The sequence below is a fragment of the Myripristis murdjan genome, chromosome 11 (assembly GCF_902150065.1).
Source record: "Myripristis murdjan chromosome 11, fMyrMur1.1, whole genome shotgun sequence".
In the NCBI taxonomy this organism is placed as follows: Eukaryota; Metazoa; Chordata; class Actinopteri; order Holocentriformes; family Holocentridae; genus Myripristis; species Myripristis murdjan.
This window is the reverse complement of record NC_043990.1, coordinates 9959256-9979704: the sequence shown is the minus strand read 5'-3', so window position 1 is coordinate 9979704 and position 20449 is coordinate 9959256. Positions and strand designations below refer to the sequence as shown.

Sequence of the window (20449 nt, the reverse complement as noted above, 5' to 3'; positions counted from 1 at the left end):
TTCCACATAAAAAGTGAAGGACATGAAAACTTCAAAAAATACACTTTAAAAAGGCAAACAAATGAGCTGCAATAACTACAAAGGTACAAAAGCAGAGCAGTTGTATTTAGGACATTTTTCAATTATACAACAGTGCACTAAGAAAGGGCTTTTTTTTTTTATCCATTTGACAGATCTGAATAGTATAATACTATACATGCATTAATTACACTGAGGCATAACTGAACAAAAACCGTTAAACAATATTAGAGTCCGTACTACTTACGTATAAGGTTTCCAAGTCATATTTTCAAATGCATTTCTTGGCAACGTACTTTACACTCATGCACAACAGCAACGACAACCACAAATGCTCCCAGTCTAGATTTCACACAGATGCACAAAACAAAAAAAACAAAGAGGCAAACTTGTGAGTGGCGTTTTTTTTTTTCCCGAAAGCTGACGAGGCAAATCAAGCGTCACTCGTGTACAAAATGCAGACAGTGGGAGACAAACAGAGTGAAACAAAACACCTGCCACGAACCCATGAGCAAACCTCGGACACCGGACAGCAGACAGTAGCACCATCAGACCAAGATAGTGGAAAAATGGGCGAGGTGAGAAGATTTTACAGTAGAGTGTTTTGCAATAGCACGACCAAACCTCTCAACACCTTAAATAGCTAATAATAACAACAGAGATCTAGAGAAAGTATCCTTGGAATTAGGATTAAAAAAAAAAAAAAAAAAAAAAAGACAACTACAACAAGTATATTTCAGTGTGGAACAGCTCGCGTACAGGAGATGTATTTATTAGATGATGAGGCATAACAATGGGTTTGACTGCGGCACACATTTAATTTCATAAATCGCTGCTGCATATACATATTTTGCAGGGGATAAAGGCAATAACCCCTGGAACATAAGACAGATCTAAGCAGGTGGAGCAGGGAAAAGAGGGGGGTGGGGGGTAAAAGAAGCAGCGGCAGGGCAGCGAGACTGCCACCAGGTGAGCCAACGATTTTGAATTTAGGGAAGTGAGATGATGATTGGTTAACTATAAAAAGCACGCCAGTCGGGAGCCAATCAGCTGATGGTACCTGGAGAGTTTCCTGACTGGACTGGCTTTGCTCATTTGGGATGTATGTGTGCAGCCCCCCCCACACACACACACACCACCACTGACCCCTCAGTGACCACCTACATCCCAAAAGACTAAATATTACCGCACCAATATCGTGTCACTACCTCAATATATAAGAGACTCGTGTTAGTGGGTTAACATTTCTTGAGGTTGTGAGTCCGCCACATGCAGATCTGTTTGCTCTCCTTCGTCCTGTCCCATCTGTGTTGGATCTGTGGTCTGGTCCTCGGCGGAGAGCTTAGAAGATGGTGCTCCAGCGTTTAGGGGGAGGACGGGACTTGGGGTCTCCCTGGAAAGAGACGTGCAGCGAGGAAAGTGAGGCCACTGACAAAAAGACACTTATCTTCTAGCAGCAGCGACGGCGTCCAAGCGTCAATCTGGAGTGATGCAGTTTTCAGTGAAAAAAAAAAAAAAATCATGTTGCAATGATAATTTGATTGTCGCTGTCATATATTTTCACATTTACTGGGATTCAGAGAGCTCATCCAAAGTGGAGATGAACCCTGAGGTAGACTGCATGCACAGAATCAACACAACATCAATGAATATGTAAATGAGAGATGGAATACATGTGGTATTAGCCGTGTACCAATGCTGCATATGAGCTTGTTAATTCATTATGGTGATATGTTGCTGTAAAAGCATGTGGAGGCTGTATAACTAATAAAAAATAATAAATAATAATAATAAAAAAGATGAATGAGGACTACATGAACTGAAATGATGAATCATCGTGGTTATGGCTTGTCGCACACAAAACTACTCACTGATCTCTGATGATAGCATCACTGTTGCATTCAGGCAAACACAGATAAGAAAAACAACATTCGTCAGTTTTCTTTACTGTTACTGCTCTTTACAGGTGAGAGGAGTAAATGCATGTGAAGGGAAGGAGGGGAAACGTCAGGCGAGCTCACCAGGTTGAAGAGTCTGGACAGTGTGCTTTGGTCTCTGCGTCGTCTGAGGGGCGACTTCGTGCTCTCAACACGCGGCGACGAGGCCTAGAAAAAGATGCTTTATAAGCACAGATGGAGAAAAGCTTGACCCGAAACCAGGACCTGAAACCATGTTGCTTAACTCTACAGTGAGAGCCTGCTTTGGCCTTTGTGGGGTTGAGACACATCCGACCAAAGGGCATCCCAGAGTTGTTGGACTAATTTAACAAACGACGCATAATTGATTTTAAAAACTTTATTCTCCAAGTGCTGATCAGAAATGCATAGTATTGCTGTTGTCAGCTGAAAAACACACACGCCTACAAAAGTGCCTTTTAAGGATGAAGGAAAGAATACTTATTTTCTTAATGATGGCCGAAATTTTCTACTTCATCTCTGTGTTTGTATCTGTTTTGGAGTTTTTGCAACAGCCTGATTTTCCAATACGGACGGTAAAAGCAAACTGAATTCGATGTAGATTCAAGGGCACAAGGGACATGAAATTCATTCGGTGCATAAGCGACCACAGCCTAACTAACACTGTCATTCAGGAGGTGTGGTTCAACCGATGAGGTGTGGAAACAGGTTGAGGAGACGCAACAAAAGGTGCAGGTGTGTGGTTTCTCCACAACAGCAACACTGTGGCATGACAGGAGAAACAGGCGCGTCTATTCTGTGCGCTGTTATAATGAGAGAGTAACATGAAAGAGACATGAAAGGAGGAAAACACAGGTAACGGCGACCTTTAGGGGGAAGAAAATCGATTACAGGCACATACACAATGATCTGGACGACACAAAAGGGGACATGAGAGGATCGCTGCCGACAACATCTGACACACATACAGCTGTGCAGCTCGCTCTCCGCACAAATGGGAAGACGAGGAGGAGGAGGAGGAGGTAGGAAACCAAAACAGATGGATTAGTGAGTCATCGCTGGCACAGAGGGATGGAGAGCTCGCAGGAAACCAGAGGCGAGAGAGGAAGAAGAAGAAGAGGAGGAGGAGGAGGAGGAGAGGGATAATGAGGAGGAGGAGAAGGAGTGAGGTGTGATGCAGGTCAAGAGTTCCTGAGAGAAAATGTTTACCGGCTGTGGTTCATAAATAGCTGAGCAGTTTCAAAGTCATCCAGGAGCAGCGAGTCGCTCTGGATTGAAGCAGAAGGGGGGGATGGTGAGGTTGAAATATAATAAATTCACCAATAATATATGATAATAGGATCCAATGACCGATTACAAGAAAAAGATTTGATTGAATGAATTAAATCACTCATTCAGGCATAATGGATGGCAGTGATTTATACCAGTGGACATTAAGGATGTAGAATAAGTTTGTCCAAATTAGATCTCACTGGCTGAGATATGATTTTTTTCTTTCTTTAAGGAGCAAAGCAGTGGCACAGAAAAGACGGAGACACACAACCAGAGGAGTGCACACGGTTAGGTAACGGGCGCAGACAAAGGAGTGTTGCGAAAGAGCTCCGCAGAGGGCGGCTTTCACAGGGGCCATCATTGTCTACTCCGGTTACACACAGAGCAGTGAAGTCAGCAGAGGGGTTTTGTTCAATCTGAGAAGCAAGAGTGCATGACGTACCAAGCCCAAGACTTCCCTCCACTGGACATGAAAGAGAAACAGACAGTGGCATGATGAGATGATTCAGTGGTGGAGGGGCAGGGGGGGCCACTCTGGCACCAGCAGCTGCTATGAGAAAATGTGGCTACGACACTTCTGAGGCTCCTGCAGCTTTGGGCAGGAGGTGCAATTACAGCAGTAAATTAAAAAACGAATAAAGTGTAATGTCTGGTTGGTGATCAGCTGGAAAAAGCTCTCGACAAAACCAAATGTACATCATGACTCGATATGATTTATACTATCATATATATTTATCAGCCACAGAGAGGATTGTACAGTGGCCTTGGAGTGCAAAAACACAACATTAAAGAAAACAATTTATCAAAACCAAAAATACGACCAGATTTCAAAATGGAAAAGCCAGAGGGGGCCGTAGTTCTTCCTGGAATTTCCTATTTTCAGTTTTGTTAAATTGCTCACTTAAATGTCATTTTCTCTCTCTCTCTCTCTCTCTCTATATATATATATATTTTTTTTTTTTTTTCTTGGTCTGTTTATTTGTTTACCGAGAAGTGTAATATTTTCAGTTTTGTGATTTCTTTCGTAATTGTTGTTTCCGCTTCACAGCCTCAGTATTTTACCCCCCACTACATCCGAAATGCAGCTGTGCATGTCACCATGTAGCATTTCAAAAGACAGGCTGATAAAAAAAAAATTGTGTGTCTTATTCCCTCACAAATATTAAAGATGATGATCCTGTCACCACACTGTGCAACTCTGCATCGTAACTCTGCGGCTAAACCACTGCAATGATTGACAGAACGAATATTGGGGAAAAATGAGACTCACCCTGGATTTGGGAGGAGGAGAGGATACCTGAGAAACACCAAGCAACAACAACAGTGTGACTGACGGCACAGGGCAGCAAACAGAACAACAAACTCCACTTTGAAACAGAAATGATTGAGTCTGAGTTTGTGATTGAGCCGCTGCGAGGGACTCATGCGGCGCTGCAATCAGCGAGGGAGCTGGGCAAAACACAAACACTGTCACTGTGATGATGCCACACGTTCACTCCAATCGAAACCAAAAGAAAACACGGTGACAACTTACGCCGGGAATAAAGAATATCCCATTTCCTGACTGATGAAACCCAAAGCAATGCATCAGAATCAATCACATTCATAAACACATGACCTTGAAAGTTTGTACAGAAGTAAAACTCAGGATGGTGGCGTCAGATAAGGAAAAAATGACATTATATAGAAGCTCCAAGATATGTATAAATGTATATATGTTATTTTAAAGACTCAAATATGATCAGCTGTTGCTACAAAAGGTATTTAATCTGGGAAACTTACAATGCTCCTGAAGAAATGCACAACAGCGTTTTCATTGGCCCGACGACGGGAGGAGGACTGCTGGGGCGAGGTGGACAGGTGACCCCGGAACGACCCCTGGAAAGGTCAGCAGAGGTCAAGCAACTGTAAACGTTTACATGGGAGGGTACACCATAATGCAAAAAATAAATGAATTAATTACAATAAAATAACATAAAATTAAATTAATTAAATAAATATTAAATAAAAATTAAATTAAATTAAATTAAATAAATATTAAATAAAAATTAAATTAAATTAAATTAAATACATGCACAGAAAAAACAAAATGAATTAAAATTAAATTAAATAATGAATGCCATATATGTGTATAATGGAATCAGGAATGTTTGCCATGGAAAAACATCTTATTGCATGTTGCAAAAAGCAGCTGCAGTGTAGGCTTCCCAATCACCGTTTTCACGCTGTCATTATCAAACTAACTTAGTCTCTATCCCAAAACTAAGCTTTTTTTTTACATAATGCCTTCCTGAAACACGGTCCCAGCTGCCGTCTAATGCATCAAGGCTCAGAAAGTCTGAGAGAAAGTAACAAAATGAAAAATAAGAAGTAAGAACTGACAACATCAAAGACGGTTTCAAAGCTAAAAGGCTGGATCGCTGCAGGTTCAAATCAGTTTAAGGCAGTTAATAGTGAAGATATGTTTGAAAACGAGTGTCACATGTCATGTTCAGCTAAAACATGTTGTCTAATGGAAATGAGGGGACACACCATCACACCACTCAGTGTGAAGTCACTGCTTCACGTGTCTCTCCTCTTAGTGGGAGTTTGGATTTCAGTGTGAATCCAACCTTCAGCTTCAGAGCCGCCTGACAGTCTCTACCAACCCGGCCTCTGCACAAAACAGCGGATGCTCACTTTTCTGTTCACTTTTTCTTTTCAACTTAATGTTTCATCAGTGCACTTAATTAAACCAAAACAAAAAAAGTCAGCAGATATATGGACATCTTTGGTATTTTCATGCCTGCCTACTGACACTGCATCCAATTACAGTGCATAAAAGGACCCTGATGTGCCAGAATAAATGTTAAAAATCAGGAACATCTGCCAGAACAGTGAATGTGGAGCGTCACTGTCTGACCTCCCCTGTGCCTCGGAGTGAACGCCCAGGCAGGAAACAGGCCTGGGTGTGTGCATGAAGGGGGAGCGGGTGAGAGTGGGTGTGACATTTGGAGCGATCCAGCGGCAGCTCCTGTCAAAGAGCCTCTTTCGGTCTCCGTTGTGAGGTCGAGGAGCAAACGCCTTCAACTTCAACGCAACACACATCACACGACCGAAATTCACCTTCAACATTTTGGCAGTGGATGTGCGCTTGGCTCAGGCTCACACTTCCCCCACAGCGCCTCAGAGGGTGTGTGTGTGTTAAGATGTTTTCTGTTATTTTAATAGGACAGGACACAAAGCTGACTTATTTACTGAATGGGATAAGAAACTCCTCATGTAGTTGAGACTCCAGCTGCTTTTAAAACGATCTGAACCGAACAACAAAGAATGAGAATTAAATGAGCTGCTTCAAATGCTTGTACTGTTATCCTATTTCATGCACTCAAATAAAATACAGTTGAAACAATCTATCTAGTGACGCCTCTGCAATTGTGTTTTATAATTGTATTACTCACTGCAATTATTGGCATTAACGGACTGATTTTCTATCATTTATGACTGGATGATTCATTTTCATTCTCTGCTTGGAGGATGATCTTCTGATTATCTTATTATTTGATTTTTTTTTTTTTAGTCTCTTCATTTGCTTTTTTGTCACATTTGGTATTGCTTCACTGTCTTGTTATCTTTGTTCTTTGTTAAATCTTGGAGGTTGGTCCCAGTAAAGAATTTCAGTTGTTTGACAGAGGGTCCAATAGGGTCTATTAGCTGGAAGACAACAGTCATTTATAAACTGGACAGACTATAAGTCAAAGTATTTTGCTCACTTGTGACTGATACCAGAAACACCTCTATACTACGAAAGCATCACCATAAAATTGCAACCAGAGAAATTACAGCCACTTGTGGATTGCAGTCTGTTGTCTCAGATAAATCTATCCACTCAGAAAATTTGTTCAACCTAAAATCAGCAAGAATGCTGGTTTGGTCAAAGGAAATAAATCAGATTGTTATTAATCTTCATCCAGTGGAAGCTTTTCTGAGCATGGATGCTGTTTTTCAGCAACACATTGTTTCAAACTCAGCGTTCAAACTCGCAGGCTGGCAAAAACAATTCATGTCTGAGTTTAAGGAGAGTCTGTTTGCTGTCAGCGCTCCCCCGTCCCACAGCACCTCAGACCAAAAGCCTTTTAGCAAGGCAATAAACCCTCAGACTGGCGGTTCACGACTCCCTGGTGTGAATGTGTGAATGTGTGTGTGACCCTCCATACACATGCAGTTGTTTTTCCATGATGTGACTGAAAATACATCAGAAGTTCAAGTCTAATTTTTAAAGAAGTCTAATTTTTCCATCAAATGCAACGCACAGCCAGCAGTCGTGCATTCATTACACTTATCGAGGACACCACTTGGTTTTTTTAATCACATTTCCACTGGGATCCTCTAATTCCAGCTGTTCCAGTTTCCTTGTCTTATTTTATGTGGCTCCTTCCAAGCAACTTCCTGTTTGATCACATATTTAATAAAACACTGCAGACAGATTAAAATAAGATTTGCAAACAAATGCAAACAATTTCTGCTTCAGGTATCTTAAAAAAGAAAAAGGAAAAGACTGTTAAAGGTGTTTTTGCTCGTTTGTTTGTTTGTGTGTTGTCATTTTGGGCAAAAAGCGCCAGTTGCAGACATTTAATACCTGAGCCATCCCTTTAAATGAGTGTCTTGAAATGCACAGGTGCTCACCTTGCTCCTTTTCTTTTTGTCCCCTCCAAAGAACTTGCTAATCTGATCCATGAGACCAGGGCTCTTCTTTTTCCTGCCCAGCCCGAAGGTGCTCTGCCCTGAGGTGCTCGCCGTGGCCATGCTGTTTGCTGAGGTTGGGTGGGGTTGACCACTCTGTGTCTGCTTTAGTGCTGCTAGTCCTCTTCCAGGCCAATCCAAAGCCCACAGTGCCAACGCCCGGTCGTGCTCCTTCAGGGTGGTTTGCAGCCCATCTGACGCAGAGGGGCCGTCTTTGAAGGTGTCGTCGCCCAGTCCCGGGGCACCATGGGAAACGAGGAGGGTCAGGTGGGGGTAGGCGGCGGCGGTTGCAGCGGCAGCGGGGTCCGTGGCTCTGGCTCGGCTCCAGGCATTCTTTGGACCTTCAGTGCCTGTGGAGTCAGTCACTGCCGCCCTCTGCATGGGCCAGCCATTGTTCCTCTCCCCATCTGCCTCACCCCGGCCGCAGGGACAACAAGGGTTATCTATGAGTCTGAACTCAGACCCTGATGCAAAGCAAACCGCAGCACTGTGATGCCTTTGTTACAGTGACCCCATATATCTTTTTAACGGATAATGTTTAAATTGGACGTACAGTCACCCAGATTAACATATGGAGTGGACTAGAAGATAGGAAAATGCCTATTGTGTGTGGAAGATGTTGAACCCTATGACCACAGGTCACGCATCTGGGGTCAAATGGTAACATTAGCTTGCATGTCTTGTTACGCATTTTATTCTTTTTATATTAAAATTCAACAAAAACCACACCTTAAAGCTGTAGCTGTAGCAAGCTCATGATTCATTGAGCTTAAATCAACATTGAATTTGGAAATGCAGTGTGAGGAGTTACAGTAATTAAGCTCAGTTTGTGTATTTTCTTTTCCAAGATGGACACCGAAGGCAACATGAGTACTGCTGTTGCAATACAACATCACTGATCCGCAATCATTTTTAATGTGGTTATATTGTGAGAGCAATGTGTTGTCGTGGTGTTTCCTTCATCTTGGATCCTGGGTGCTTTATTCCAAATACCCAAGGAGGCTTGGATGTGTGAGATTTGCTGTGAGTTTTTATCTCATTTGCCAGCTCTGGATGTGTTGTTTTATCCGGAGAGGCTGCAGCAGCCAGCGAACAAAGCAGGATCTGTTGCAGGCTAAGTTGTGTTAGAAAACACCCATGCATCAGAATATTAATATTTTGGAACAGATGCCTTTTGTTACCGCTGCTCAGAAAGCAACTTTCAAACAAGGAAAAAAAAAAAAAAGTTTTCAACTGAAATGTGGAGGAGTGAGGTCACAAACGAACCAATTTTCAAATCTAAACATAACCCAGTGAAAAACAAGTGAAGAGATCAAACAGAGTCTACCAAAAAGGCTTCTCTGAGGTCGAAAATATGAAATGAAATTAATCAAGCAATATTTGAAAACCATAAGCAATTCTGTCTTGCAAAACTGAATTATTTTATAAGCAAAAATAATGACACTCCGAACTTAAATACTAACCCATGTGTACTTTAATGCAGCATCCAACAAGCCAATATTTTTTTGTTTCTTTAAATGTTGGGCATTTCATTTAAGAGTGAAACTCTTTGCTGATGATTTTTTTTTTTAAAGGTTATTCTTTCTGTTGAGTAGAAGCTAAACAATAATAATAATAATACTTGACATTAGACAAAACAGGACAAAGGACAGCGGTCAGTCCAGTAGACTTAGGATTTTTTTCCTCTTTATTAAGAAAGCAGAGTAGAGGCGCACACGAGACGCTATTCTGGTTGGATCTGATTCAGGCCTGCAGGGTTTATGTGGTTTCAGAGGCATCCTGGGAACTGAAGTATGAACTGGGACACAGAATGAATAATATCACCTTGATCTAATTTCCTTTTTTTTTTTTTTTTTTTTTTTTTTTTTTTCCAAAATAAGAGCGTGTTCCTGACTCAGGGCCCCCTCAGCATGGCCAGTTTTGGTGGCTGACCAATCACAAAGTCCCACAGAGGCGCAGCATGTACTAAAAAAGGAAAAGTAAGATAAAAATGAGAGAAAGCTGATTCTGCCAGGGTGAAATATCACTTCAAGGAAAGTGTTGGGCTCTGAGCAGGAGAGGCCACTCCACTGCTGTGTCATGGTGACTGCTTCTTCATTAAAGGACAATACTGGTTTGTGCCAATCATCAAGGTTGCCTTTCTCCAGTTGGTCTGCGCTCAGTTCCCTGAGGGAAACCCATTTACTGTCTTTCAGATAATCCTTCATAGTAAACATGAAACCTTCATTTTGTTTTATTAAGTCTCTGTATTACTGTCATTTTGTTGTGTTTTTATGTTTGTGCTGCACTACATTACGCTCTGCTTCCTGTCAGGAAGACGTTTCCCCTGTGATATAATCCCTCAAAAACAGGTGTGCATTCAAGGTTGTGTTTTTTCAGTTATTGATGTTTTTTTCCTTGTTATATTGCACCACTTTTAAAAGTCTTCACACATTGTGGAAACTCACATAATGCACATAATGCTGGCTGCTCCGGAGGTGAAATTATTCTTCGATGACGCCGAGATTGCTCACCTTTCGTGTCATTAACATCGCTCGCACTTTTCATGAGAGATTTGACCCAAGTCTGCTAAACACCGGGCTCAGCGGTTATTCCCTGCTCGTCCATAATGTCGACAACAATATGAAACAATTTATCTTTTAGCGACCGTATTTGACTCCCATACAGCTCATTCAGCATAAACCAGCCACAGTGACTCAGAGGAAAAAAGCAAGATCCTCAGCGTAAATGTGAAGACACCCGAGGCCTTGTGAACTCATCCAGCAATGCCGAATGGGTGGGTGAAGCCCTTCATCTCCACATGTGCCTCCATACCATACTATGTGACCTAGATGGAGCCAACATGGCATCACGGCTCCCTCTATAAATGGAGTGACATGGGGAGGCACAAGGAGGGAGACATGTTTGTCCACTCCGCCGTGCACACAGTGCTCCATCTGTTCGGCCCGGAGGGACGCGGCTCAACACGGCGCCCACAGGCCTGACAGAGATAGGGTGCAGGAATGCAGAGAGTGGGCTGACCACACTGCCTGTGCCCTCGTGTCCAGAAGACTCTTGGATTTGTTCCTGGGGCTGGGAGGTCGACATGGAGGACACTGGAGACAATAGCAGCCATGGAAGAGAGCTGTGGGACACAAACACGGGAGATATCCTTGAACCCCGGGAGGAATGTTGATCTAGACCAAGACACCCACCTCGAGAGGCAGCTGAATATCTGCTACTTCACTGGGCATTGTGGAGAGAGGAACCCACCAGGCAGGCACTGAGGAAGAAAGCCCCCCTCTGTTCCATCACATGTGGCAAAAAATGAAAGCACAAGACAGTTCGGAAAGGTTCAATTAGTGCGGATAGCTACAAACATTTGTATAAGCTGTATAACCTCGATGTCAGGTGCAACCCACAGGCAGGCTGGTCTCAGAGTTACTGAATGTCACCGTGTTAGATTATCCTCCCTTGTTTAAATTATTAGTATTCAGATAAAGAAAAAATCGGAGGTGTCACTCCAACATTGAGTCCCTGAATCTCTGAGCACAGGTGAGGTTGACTTTACACGGTGCAACTCTCACACAATTAGCTGCAAATTAAACTTTTACTGTTGCTAGAGCACCAAATCAATACAGAACATTCCCAACAATGATAGCAAATCCACATCGTGATTTTTATTGAAATGCTTTTCACTTGCACCATGGAAACCCAGGATAAGAGGCAAAAACTGATTCAAAATCATTAGTGTGTGACATTTAAAATCAGAATTCACCTTTTTTCTTTTTTTGCCCTCTTTAATTTGCAGCCACAGCAACAGCGCCTCAAAATTAGCCTCTGGCCCTTTGGTTTAAAACAAGAGAGGCATGATATTGTTGGGATGCTAAACAAGTGGCAGCATTATACTCAAGCCCTGTACTGTGGCCGCTGCCAAATGTTGATGGAATCATTGGCTTTCTACCACCACAGCATTTGCATTGAGTTGTTTACCAGCCAAAAGGATCGCTCTTAGGACTAGCTGTGGGGAAAAGGGAAAAAAAAAAAAAAAAAAAAAAAAAAAAAAAAACGCTTGCATCTTACAGCTGATCCTATTAGTCCAAACAATGGGAATTTTCAGAGACAATCAAGATAGAAAATGCCACAGCAAATCAGCGTAACATCAAGCCTCCGAGCAACACGTATCGGCTTTGAGCGTCCTGGTTGTTTATCATTGCTGATGAGATCCAAATGCACAGTCGGATACAATTCGATATTGTTTCATAAGGATGCAGGAAGCCTTTTCTTGGCCTCAGCGCCCACAGAATACTGTCCTCGATAGTTTACAATGACTGGATACAACAAGGCAAAGAGGTCATCTGAGGTTACGCAGGCAGAATCACACAAGCGCTGTGCAACTTTAAAGTCAGTCAGTGGAGAATTAATTGAGTTTTGATGCAGAATCTTTTTTTTTTTTTTTTTTTTTTTTTTTTTTCTTGAGATGAGGATCTCATCACTCCTGGCTTAGAGCGAAACACACTTGAACCGAGTTTAGGAGACGATGTCGTAATTTGACACATCAACAATGAACTTAATGTGATGCCGTCTGATGTCATCGACACAGTGCCGGACTTGTTGCTTCACTTGTGGCTGTCATTGAACAAATTTACTGGTACAGTGAGAGAAACTCTGATTAATAACCAGGCAGACAGTTTTATTTCAACTGAAGCACAAGTTTGACAGTTTTAATGCTGTTTTTGGTGGCATCAGTACACTGCCACCCTTCTGTTTGTTGTTTCACTACATTACTGGATGTGTCTGTCAAATGTTGATCCAAAAGAGCGAGTTACCTAAACTAGTTCAAACTTCTGACACAATGTGTAGAAAATGTATTCATGTATTCACTTTAAATCCACTCACCTCTTAAGAAATCCTATTATCCCTGCAACTGGGGGGTTTAAAATGAATTTTCCAGCTCAAGAGGTGTCATGGAGACAGTTGAATTTAACCACAGATACCCCCATCGAAGCCTAAATGAATAAAAATGACATCTTGCAGCAGTTATGATAGCAGGTATTTTTCCATTACACTTATTTAATACTTATGAACTCCGCTGGTTTTGCCTCAGTGTGTCTCTGATTCCTCTCCCGGCTGAACTGCATGTTGTGAATGTTATGAATCAAACAGGGCATGAAACAGGCTTGTTAGGGAGTGAAACCCTTATCTTATTTACCATTCAGGTGGCTTAATCCCCATTTGCCTTCCTGGTGCAGCTTTCGGGGGCCAGTTGTCGCAGACTGGGGCTACACCGGGCAGTTCCCAGTTTCCATTTGTGAGGCAGGTTGTTGCTGATATCGAGCATACAGGCTGAGCAAATTTTCTTGGGTAAATAAAGGTTCAAAATCGCCCTCAACTCCAAATGGCATTTACTGACACGTTTGTCATGGCATGTCAAATCACATATGTGCTGTAAGGTAAGTTATATTGCTGCTACTTGAAATGTGGCAGTGGCAGGTGGGGTTACAGGCCACAGAGAGCTGTACATGTGAGAAGGGGCAGAGGCAAACCTCCCTCACTCCCTCTACTGTTGTGTTTAGGAACTGCAATAAAATTACAGAGGTGAAAAACCACCAGTATTTAAAAGTAATAATAATAAAATACATTTAAAAAGAAGATTTTTGATGATATAAAAAAAAAATAATAATAGAAGTCATTGATATCATGCATTTATTTATTGTTCTTTTTAACGTGTGTTATGGTGTTTTATCATGGAGATCAGTGTCAGCTCTCACAGAAACAAATGAGCACCCAGGACCTGTCGATTTATGACAAACAAGTTCGAATTAAGGGCAAAAAGTCAAGTCAAAACAAAAACAAACAGCGCCGCCAATCAAAAGTAAATCACCCAAATGGAAAGGCCCTGCTTCGACTTATTTGAGCGGTGAAGAGGTATAAGCCTGTTTCACATTATTGGGCAAATGGGTCTGCCGGTGCTGCGATGTCCTCTCATGGCTCAGTGTCATGGTAACCACAGGACCGACTCTGGTTTGAAGGACTAACAACCTCTGAGGAAAAGCAGCAGGGTCCAAAGCAGAAGGTGCTCACTCAGTCTAAAGACAATCATGGGGGTTGTGAAAAAATAATGCAGTAGCGCCAGTTTTTTGTATTTGGTGTGCTATGAATAATTCCTCACAAAATGTGTTGATTGTACAGCAGAGACGCCTCACACAGCCTCACAATCTGCTGTGAAATTCACCTCCTCTTGACTCCCTCCCATAAGAGCTTAATTAACAATTTGATTGGAAAATAGACCTGTAATGGCTTCTTGACTGCTAATTTAATCATTTCATATGCTTCCTTGGTGCAGATACTCCTGTTGTTTAGATTGTTCCCATATACAACAAGTGGAAAGCTCCCTGATAAAGAGAGAGCTCCTCTTTTCAGTCTCCGGGCTCTGGAGGTTGGCAAGCAGCATGAAGAGGCTTTAAAGGACAAAATAAACAAGAGCTGCAACCTGGAACAGGAGACACAGCTTTTAAAGTTGCTATTAGAGATTTCATTCCCTTTTCAAACACTTTTGTATTGAACTGTTCATGTTATCAGAAAGTCAAGACAATACAAGGACATCATCATTTTGAAGTGAACAAACAAAAACTCAAAGCATACATGACACTTGAACATTTCCAGACAGCTTAGATAGGATTTCAGTTCCAAGCCTGACAGTTTAGTTGCATACTCTTTCGGAAGGTCCCAGATTTATTTATTTCTCATAGTTTATCATTTTTCAGCAATCATATCGGAGACACTGACTTCTGTCTTGAGGGGAGGCAGGAAAGCTTCTCTCCGCCTGGAAATAAACTGAAACAGAGGAGTGCAGGTTGACAGCTGAGCTGTCCGTGGTGCTGAAATTATTCACACTGGCAGGACATTAAATATGACAACTTCTTGGCTGGTGCTATTTTTCAAAGCAAGACTTTCATAATCTCTACTTGCCTTAATGGCAAGATGCTGAGCCAATAATCAACAGTGATTTTGAGGCACATGGTCATATAGTTTGGTGTCACATTTTGCCTCAGTGAACCTCGGACTTTTCCTCTCCTCAACAGAAAGAGGGATAACATCTCGATCGATGGAGTTGGGAGTCACCATGGAAACTTGAGGGCCCTTCAGGACACGGGCTGAGATAAACAACTGTTACGTGCTCCCAAAACTATAATAACCCAATGATAAAAGTCATATAATGACTATGATTAAATTTAAGAGAGGCTAAGTAGGAGTATTGGCCACAGACATTCTAATTATGTGGCTTTTTGTGTTTTTTTGTGTGTGTGTTTTGTGTGTGTGTGTGTGTTTTATAATCCCAAAAAGCATCAGCATCACCACCACCACCACCACTATCATCATCATCATCACCATCAGGGTGTTTCAGAATGGCCACATGTGGCTTCTATGATGGCTGCAGATGTTACCTGATAAACCCCTGAAAAATAACCGAGCCTGTAAACAATAAAAGCTTCAAATGTCCGCAAACGTCTGAGGACAACCTGGCCGGCCGATAACATCGGGCCCTGCTCTCAGATTACATAGCATCTGCATCATCTCCGCCGTCATTTCCAGATGGTTATCCCATGAGCAAATCTCTAGTTATCGGTCAGTCTGAAACTCACATGCTTGGATGATGATAATACACCTTTGTTCTGAAAGCTGATCAATAACATAGAAGGTATAGGACCACTGACGGAAACTGGAAAGGTGATCAAGGAGCTTTAGACTATTTTTTCCAACCCTATCTCTGCAATATCTATATTTTTGAGGTAGCACTTTATTTTTCAGCAGCTGTTTTGTAGTTATGGGGAAATTACAGGACAAATAAAACCAAATTCTAGGGAATTAAGAAGTAACAATTTTGTAATAATGAGGGACACTGTCTGTAGTCATGGTGTAATTACAATGTAAGTCTTTTGTAATGAACAAGCATAATTTTATTTTACAGCCTGTAATCCTGTAGTTACTCTGCAATTACCCTGCAAGTACAACATGGAAAAAAAAACTATTAAAAACTGCACAAGGATATGAGCATTAAATGAAAATCACAGTCATGTCATAATAAAATTAACTAATTGAATTATAAATAAAACAATTAATAAATGATATAGGCTAATGTACATTTGTAAAAATACCACAAAATTTGAAAAGGACTCAAACTTACTGACTACAACAGACACACAAGTGCCAGTGGGAGGACTGATAGATTTTGTAATGGTTTCAGTCAGTGAATTGATTATAAGATGTAATGAAAATGACACACCTACAGTTTCTCTCTGATGCTGCCTCACAAACACATTTGACGGAAGGACAAGAGCCTCGGGCAAATATTTCCTTTAAAAAGCCTCAGTTTCATGTCAGAGATGTGAAAGGTGGCACCTAAATCCATTTGGACTTTAGCAGTCACCAACATGACTTATGGACAAATGCAAAGGTTTTTGTGTGGTCCTGACAGGCAGACAGGGAGAAAAACCAACAAAATATCTCTCTCTTGAGAAGCCACTTGCTCTTTCATTCAGGCTTAAAACAGCCTCTGAGGAAATGGAAAAAAAAAAAAAAAAATCTGCAAATGGGGTGAAATAATTCAACTGTTTTCAATGGAAGTTGTTTGGTGAATTTTCAAGAAAAAAGTGACAGCATCTTGAAACAACACGAAATAAAGCAGTCAGTCTGCAGTCAACAGAATTATTCCTGATAAAAAAAAAAAAAAATACACAAGTTGATTGGCATCGTAGAAAAAAGTATTATCTATTGCCACCAACTGATGTTTGTCATTTCTTTTATGAAAAACAATGCTCGGTACTGGGTTAAATTTCTTGTCATTATGGATGTTTTGTGCTGTGTAAAAAAAGAGCGCAGTCGTATTTATTCCTATGTAATGCCTGCAGGGCGCTGGCAAGGTAGGCTATTGGTGGGATCCGGTGCGCACAGCATGGTGACGTTGCTTGGAGAGGCAGGGAGCAGCCCGGCACAGGCACCGGCTCTGTGCAAACTTTGTCGAGGAGATAACCCGTGGGAAGAGCTCTGCCAGGTGAGGCACGGCCACCACCTGAGCTTCATGTGAGCGCGCAGCTTCTTCAATGGCGACATGTAATTTTCCCACCTCCTCCAAACTAACGACACATGCGAGAAGATGGATTTATTAACGGATAATCAAAGCCAACCACTCAGTGACAACACCGTGAGAGTGCCAGCTAAACTTTTGCTGGGGGTGGGGGTGGATAACTTCATTTCCCTTCTTGTGTTTGGGCTCATTTTCATCCTCGGCGTGCTTGGCAACACGCTGGTGATCACGGTGCTGGCGCGCAGCAAGCCCGGCCAGCCGAGGAGCACCACCAACATCTTCATCCTCAACCTGAGCGTGGCGGACCTGTCCTACCTCCTCTTCTGCGTCCCGTTCCAGTCCACCATCTACATGCTGCCGACCTGGGTCCTCGGGGCGTTCATCTGCAAGTTCATCCACTACTTCTTCACTGTCTCCATGCTGGTGAGCATCTTCACCCTGTCCGCAATGTCAGTGGACCGCTACGTGGCCATCGTCCACGCCAGGAAGTCCTCGTCCATCCGGGTGGCGAGGCATGCCCTACTGGGAGTGCTGCTGATCTGGGTGCTGTCTCTGGCCATGGCAGCGCCTGTGGCTCACTACCAGAGCATCGTGGAGAGAGAGGACAACACCACCTTCTGCTGGGAGGTTTGGCCGGACCACCAGAGGAAGGTCTACGTGCTGTGCACCTTCGTTTTTGGTTACCTCCTGCCTCTGGCTTTAATATCTGTCTGCTATGCAAAGGTGGGTATGCAGCCAGGCTTCACAGTTACATGTGTAATCAGCCTGTGAGTGATGCCACACCTGATTTTCCAGTGATTAAAAGTGTGAATATTTCAATGATGGTGCTAATTGGAGGGTCCATTCTTGGAGCTGATGTGGCTGGTGTAAAAGTGTTTAATTATGTGTTAATAAGTGTTAAATTACACTCTTCCACTCCACTAGCCCCCTATTCCCATGCCCAATTATACTGCATGATTTTTGCAGCAATTTCTGGGGTTGATATCATTAGTTACACAGGTTTGGCACAAAATGTAACCTTTTTTGTCCATTTGTGAACTGATAAACATTTTCAAAAATCCCTCCAAAACACCACATTAGAACGATGATGATTTTTGATTTGGTATAAAAAGCCTTTGACATTTGGAGACTTCTGTAAGAATAGCATTTTTCAGCGATTGGATGGCGAGCATTCCCTTCTGGAAATTGCTCAAAAACTTCCCGTTATTGTCAATATACTGGGAAAATCATGCATCCTCTGAACAACCCCGCTCTCTAGTTTGTGGCTGTAAAGTTTCATGCGGCTGTGATTATCCTAAAGTTCACAGTAGGTCATTTTATATGGTGATGTCTAGTTTTTTAAAAAATGGCCTCACTGCAATGAAATGGCTCCTATGGGGTCTAACATCATCACACATGAATCAAATGTGGTTCATTGAATCCACAAGAGTCTCAGCTTTCCAGTCAAAGCTGATTGATGCAACTCCAAGACTGTTAAGGCCCCAGTCTACTCAAATACACCATTTTACAACAGACCACAAGAATACATTTGTTATCCATGCAAAAACCTGCATGGCTTTTGCCCCAAACTGCATGGGATTAGCATAAGGTGGGCATGTCTGCAAAGGGGAGACCCATGGGTGCCCAGAGAACCCATTTTCATTCACAGATCTGGAGGTCAGACGTCAAGAGACCCCTTTGAAAGTGACAGTTTTTCCCTCGCCTAACTTTGCAGCGGTATTTAGCCTGCGTGCTGACAGCCTAGTCAGTCTTATTAAGATCTTTTCACATGTTGTAAAAAAAGTTTGGTCTGTTCTTTGTAATACCCAAGCAACCCCTCATCATGATGTATCTCCTCTGCTGCAGGTTTTGAACCATTTGCACAAAAAGCTGAGGAATGTGTCCAAAAAATCTGAGACTTCCAAGAAGAAGGTCAGTGGGAGAAATTCTTTCCGTCGCCTCATGTGGAGAGTCAAATGCTGACACTCAACTCACTGCCACTGTGATGTGCAACCAAAAGTCAAGAGTCTTTTTAAGACCAATACCGATTCCCTTTTCTTCCTTTTTTTTTCACACTGAAGCTGGAGATAGTTGATATTTGTGCTGATACTCAGCATCTTTCAATAGTAAAATTGCCATGCACAAAAGAAATCTCTTTTTAATGATGTTTGATCAAGCAAAATTAACCAAGAGAATATTGAAAATGCAAAATAAAGAGATTCTGTCCGACCAAAAAAAAAGAGAGATAGACATGAATAGGACATGGATACATCAATTGCCCTATCTTTTTCAAACACAGATATCAGCCTGATATACTGATAAACCAATAAATCTGTCTAAACCTAATTCAGTGTCTTGTATAGGGTTGGGGTAAGGCTAAGATCAGGTCAACATCACCTTTTAGTGACCTGATAGTTGAGTATCAACCGTGGACTATCCAAATTAAGTGTTCTCCTCTTTCTCTTATGTAATAAAATTCCATTATATGTCATTTTATTCTTTACACCATCATCTTCTCCCTCGCTTTGCCCGTCCAGACGGCCCAGACGGTCTTCGTGGTGGTCGTGGTCTTCTGTCTGTCCTGGCTGCCCCACCACATCGTCCACCTGTGGGTCGAGTTCGGCTCCTTCCCGCTCAACCAGGCCTCCTTCGTGTTCAGGATGGTGGCCCACTGCCTGGCCTACAGCAACTCCTCCGTCAACCCCATCATTTACGCCTTCCTGTCGGAGAACTTCAGGAAGTCCTACAGGCAGGTGTTCTGGTGCCGGGCGCCCAGCGAGTGTCCGCTCAACGACACGCGGGAGCTTCGCAGCAAAATGGAGACCGGACCCTCTATTAACATCAGCGTAAGTTACAAGGGTCATGACGCTCAGTTCAGTAAGATGCTATGATGACCCCGCTGATGTTGAGAGCATTTTCTGTAACCGGTAGGAAGCCCATTCACACAAATATTGACCCTCCTCTAACTCTGGAAAGACACTGGTGCAGGAAAAGAATTAAAAACTGAATTTGTATGACACAATTTAAAATGCAGTGCAACAGCCAGAAATTTATAAGCGATCATTAGGCTACAGCAGGTAACGGCAGAATGAGAAGGATTTGTCAGATGCCGTTTGTAAACACAACTTAGCCGCCGGTGATGAGGATAGTAACAGAATAAAACAACTGCCCCAAATGTAAAACATTCCCTCGCTGTCCTACAAAAAAATTATATTTCCTTTTTTCCCACAGTCTGCGTCTGTGATTTTCGCAGCTTCTGGCACCGTGCGCTGTGATTGGCTGGGAGATACACACACACTGCTCGAAGGCCGGCACCCAGAACAGATCACACACCAACACACGCTTCTAGTGGGTCACATGTGATGACTGAGTGGGTTATGCGTTATGGGTCTAAATATTTTGTGTATCCGGAAAATCCTACTCATTCTGCATTTAACCTTTAACCCAATAAAGCCATTCGTATCATATATGATAC

General features: G+C 42.4%; 2 protein-coding genes across 2 annotated transcripts; one reads left to right on the top strand and one right to left on the bottom strand.

The window, feature by feature from the left end:
* Positions 1–122: 122 nt before the first annotated feature.
* mbpa (myelin basic protein a) lies at positions 123–8101 on the bottom strand. Its single transcript, XM_030063140.1, has 6 exons — positions 7872–8101; positions 4989–5084; positions 4477–4503; positions 3649–3669; positions 2040–2123; positions 123–1411 (listed from the first exon to the last, which is right to left on the bottom strand). The coding sequence occupies exons 1-6, from the start codon at positions 7989–7991 to the stop codon at positions 1361–1363; spliced, it is 399 nt and encodes a 132-aa protein (XP_029919000.1). The 5' UTR covers positions 7992–8101; the 3' UTR covers positions 123–1360.
* Positions 8102–17064: 8963 nt separating this feature from the next.
* On the top strand, positions 17065–19865 carry galr1a (galanin receptor 1a). The gene is made up of 3 exons (XM_030064008.1): positions 17065–17718; positions 18841–18906; positions 19512–19865. The coding sequence occupies exons 1-3, from the start codon at positions 17065–17067 to the stop codon at positions 19863–19865; spliced, it is 1074 nt and encodes a 357-aa protein (XP_029919868.1).
* The last annotated feature ends 584 nt before the right edge of the window (positions 19866–20449 follow it).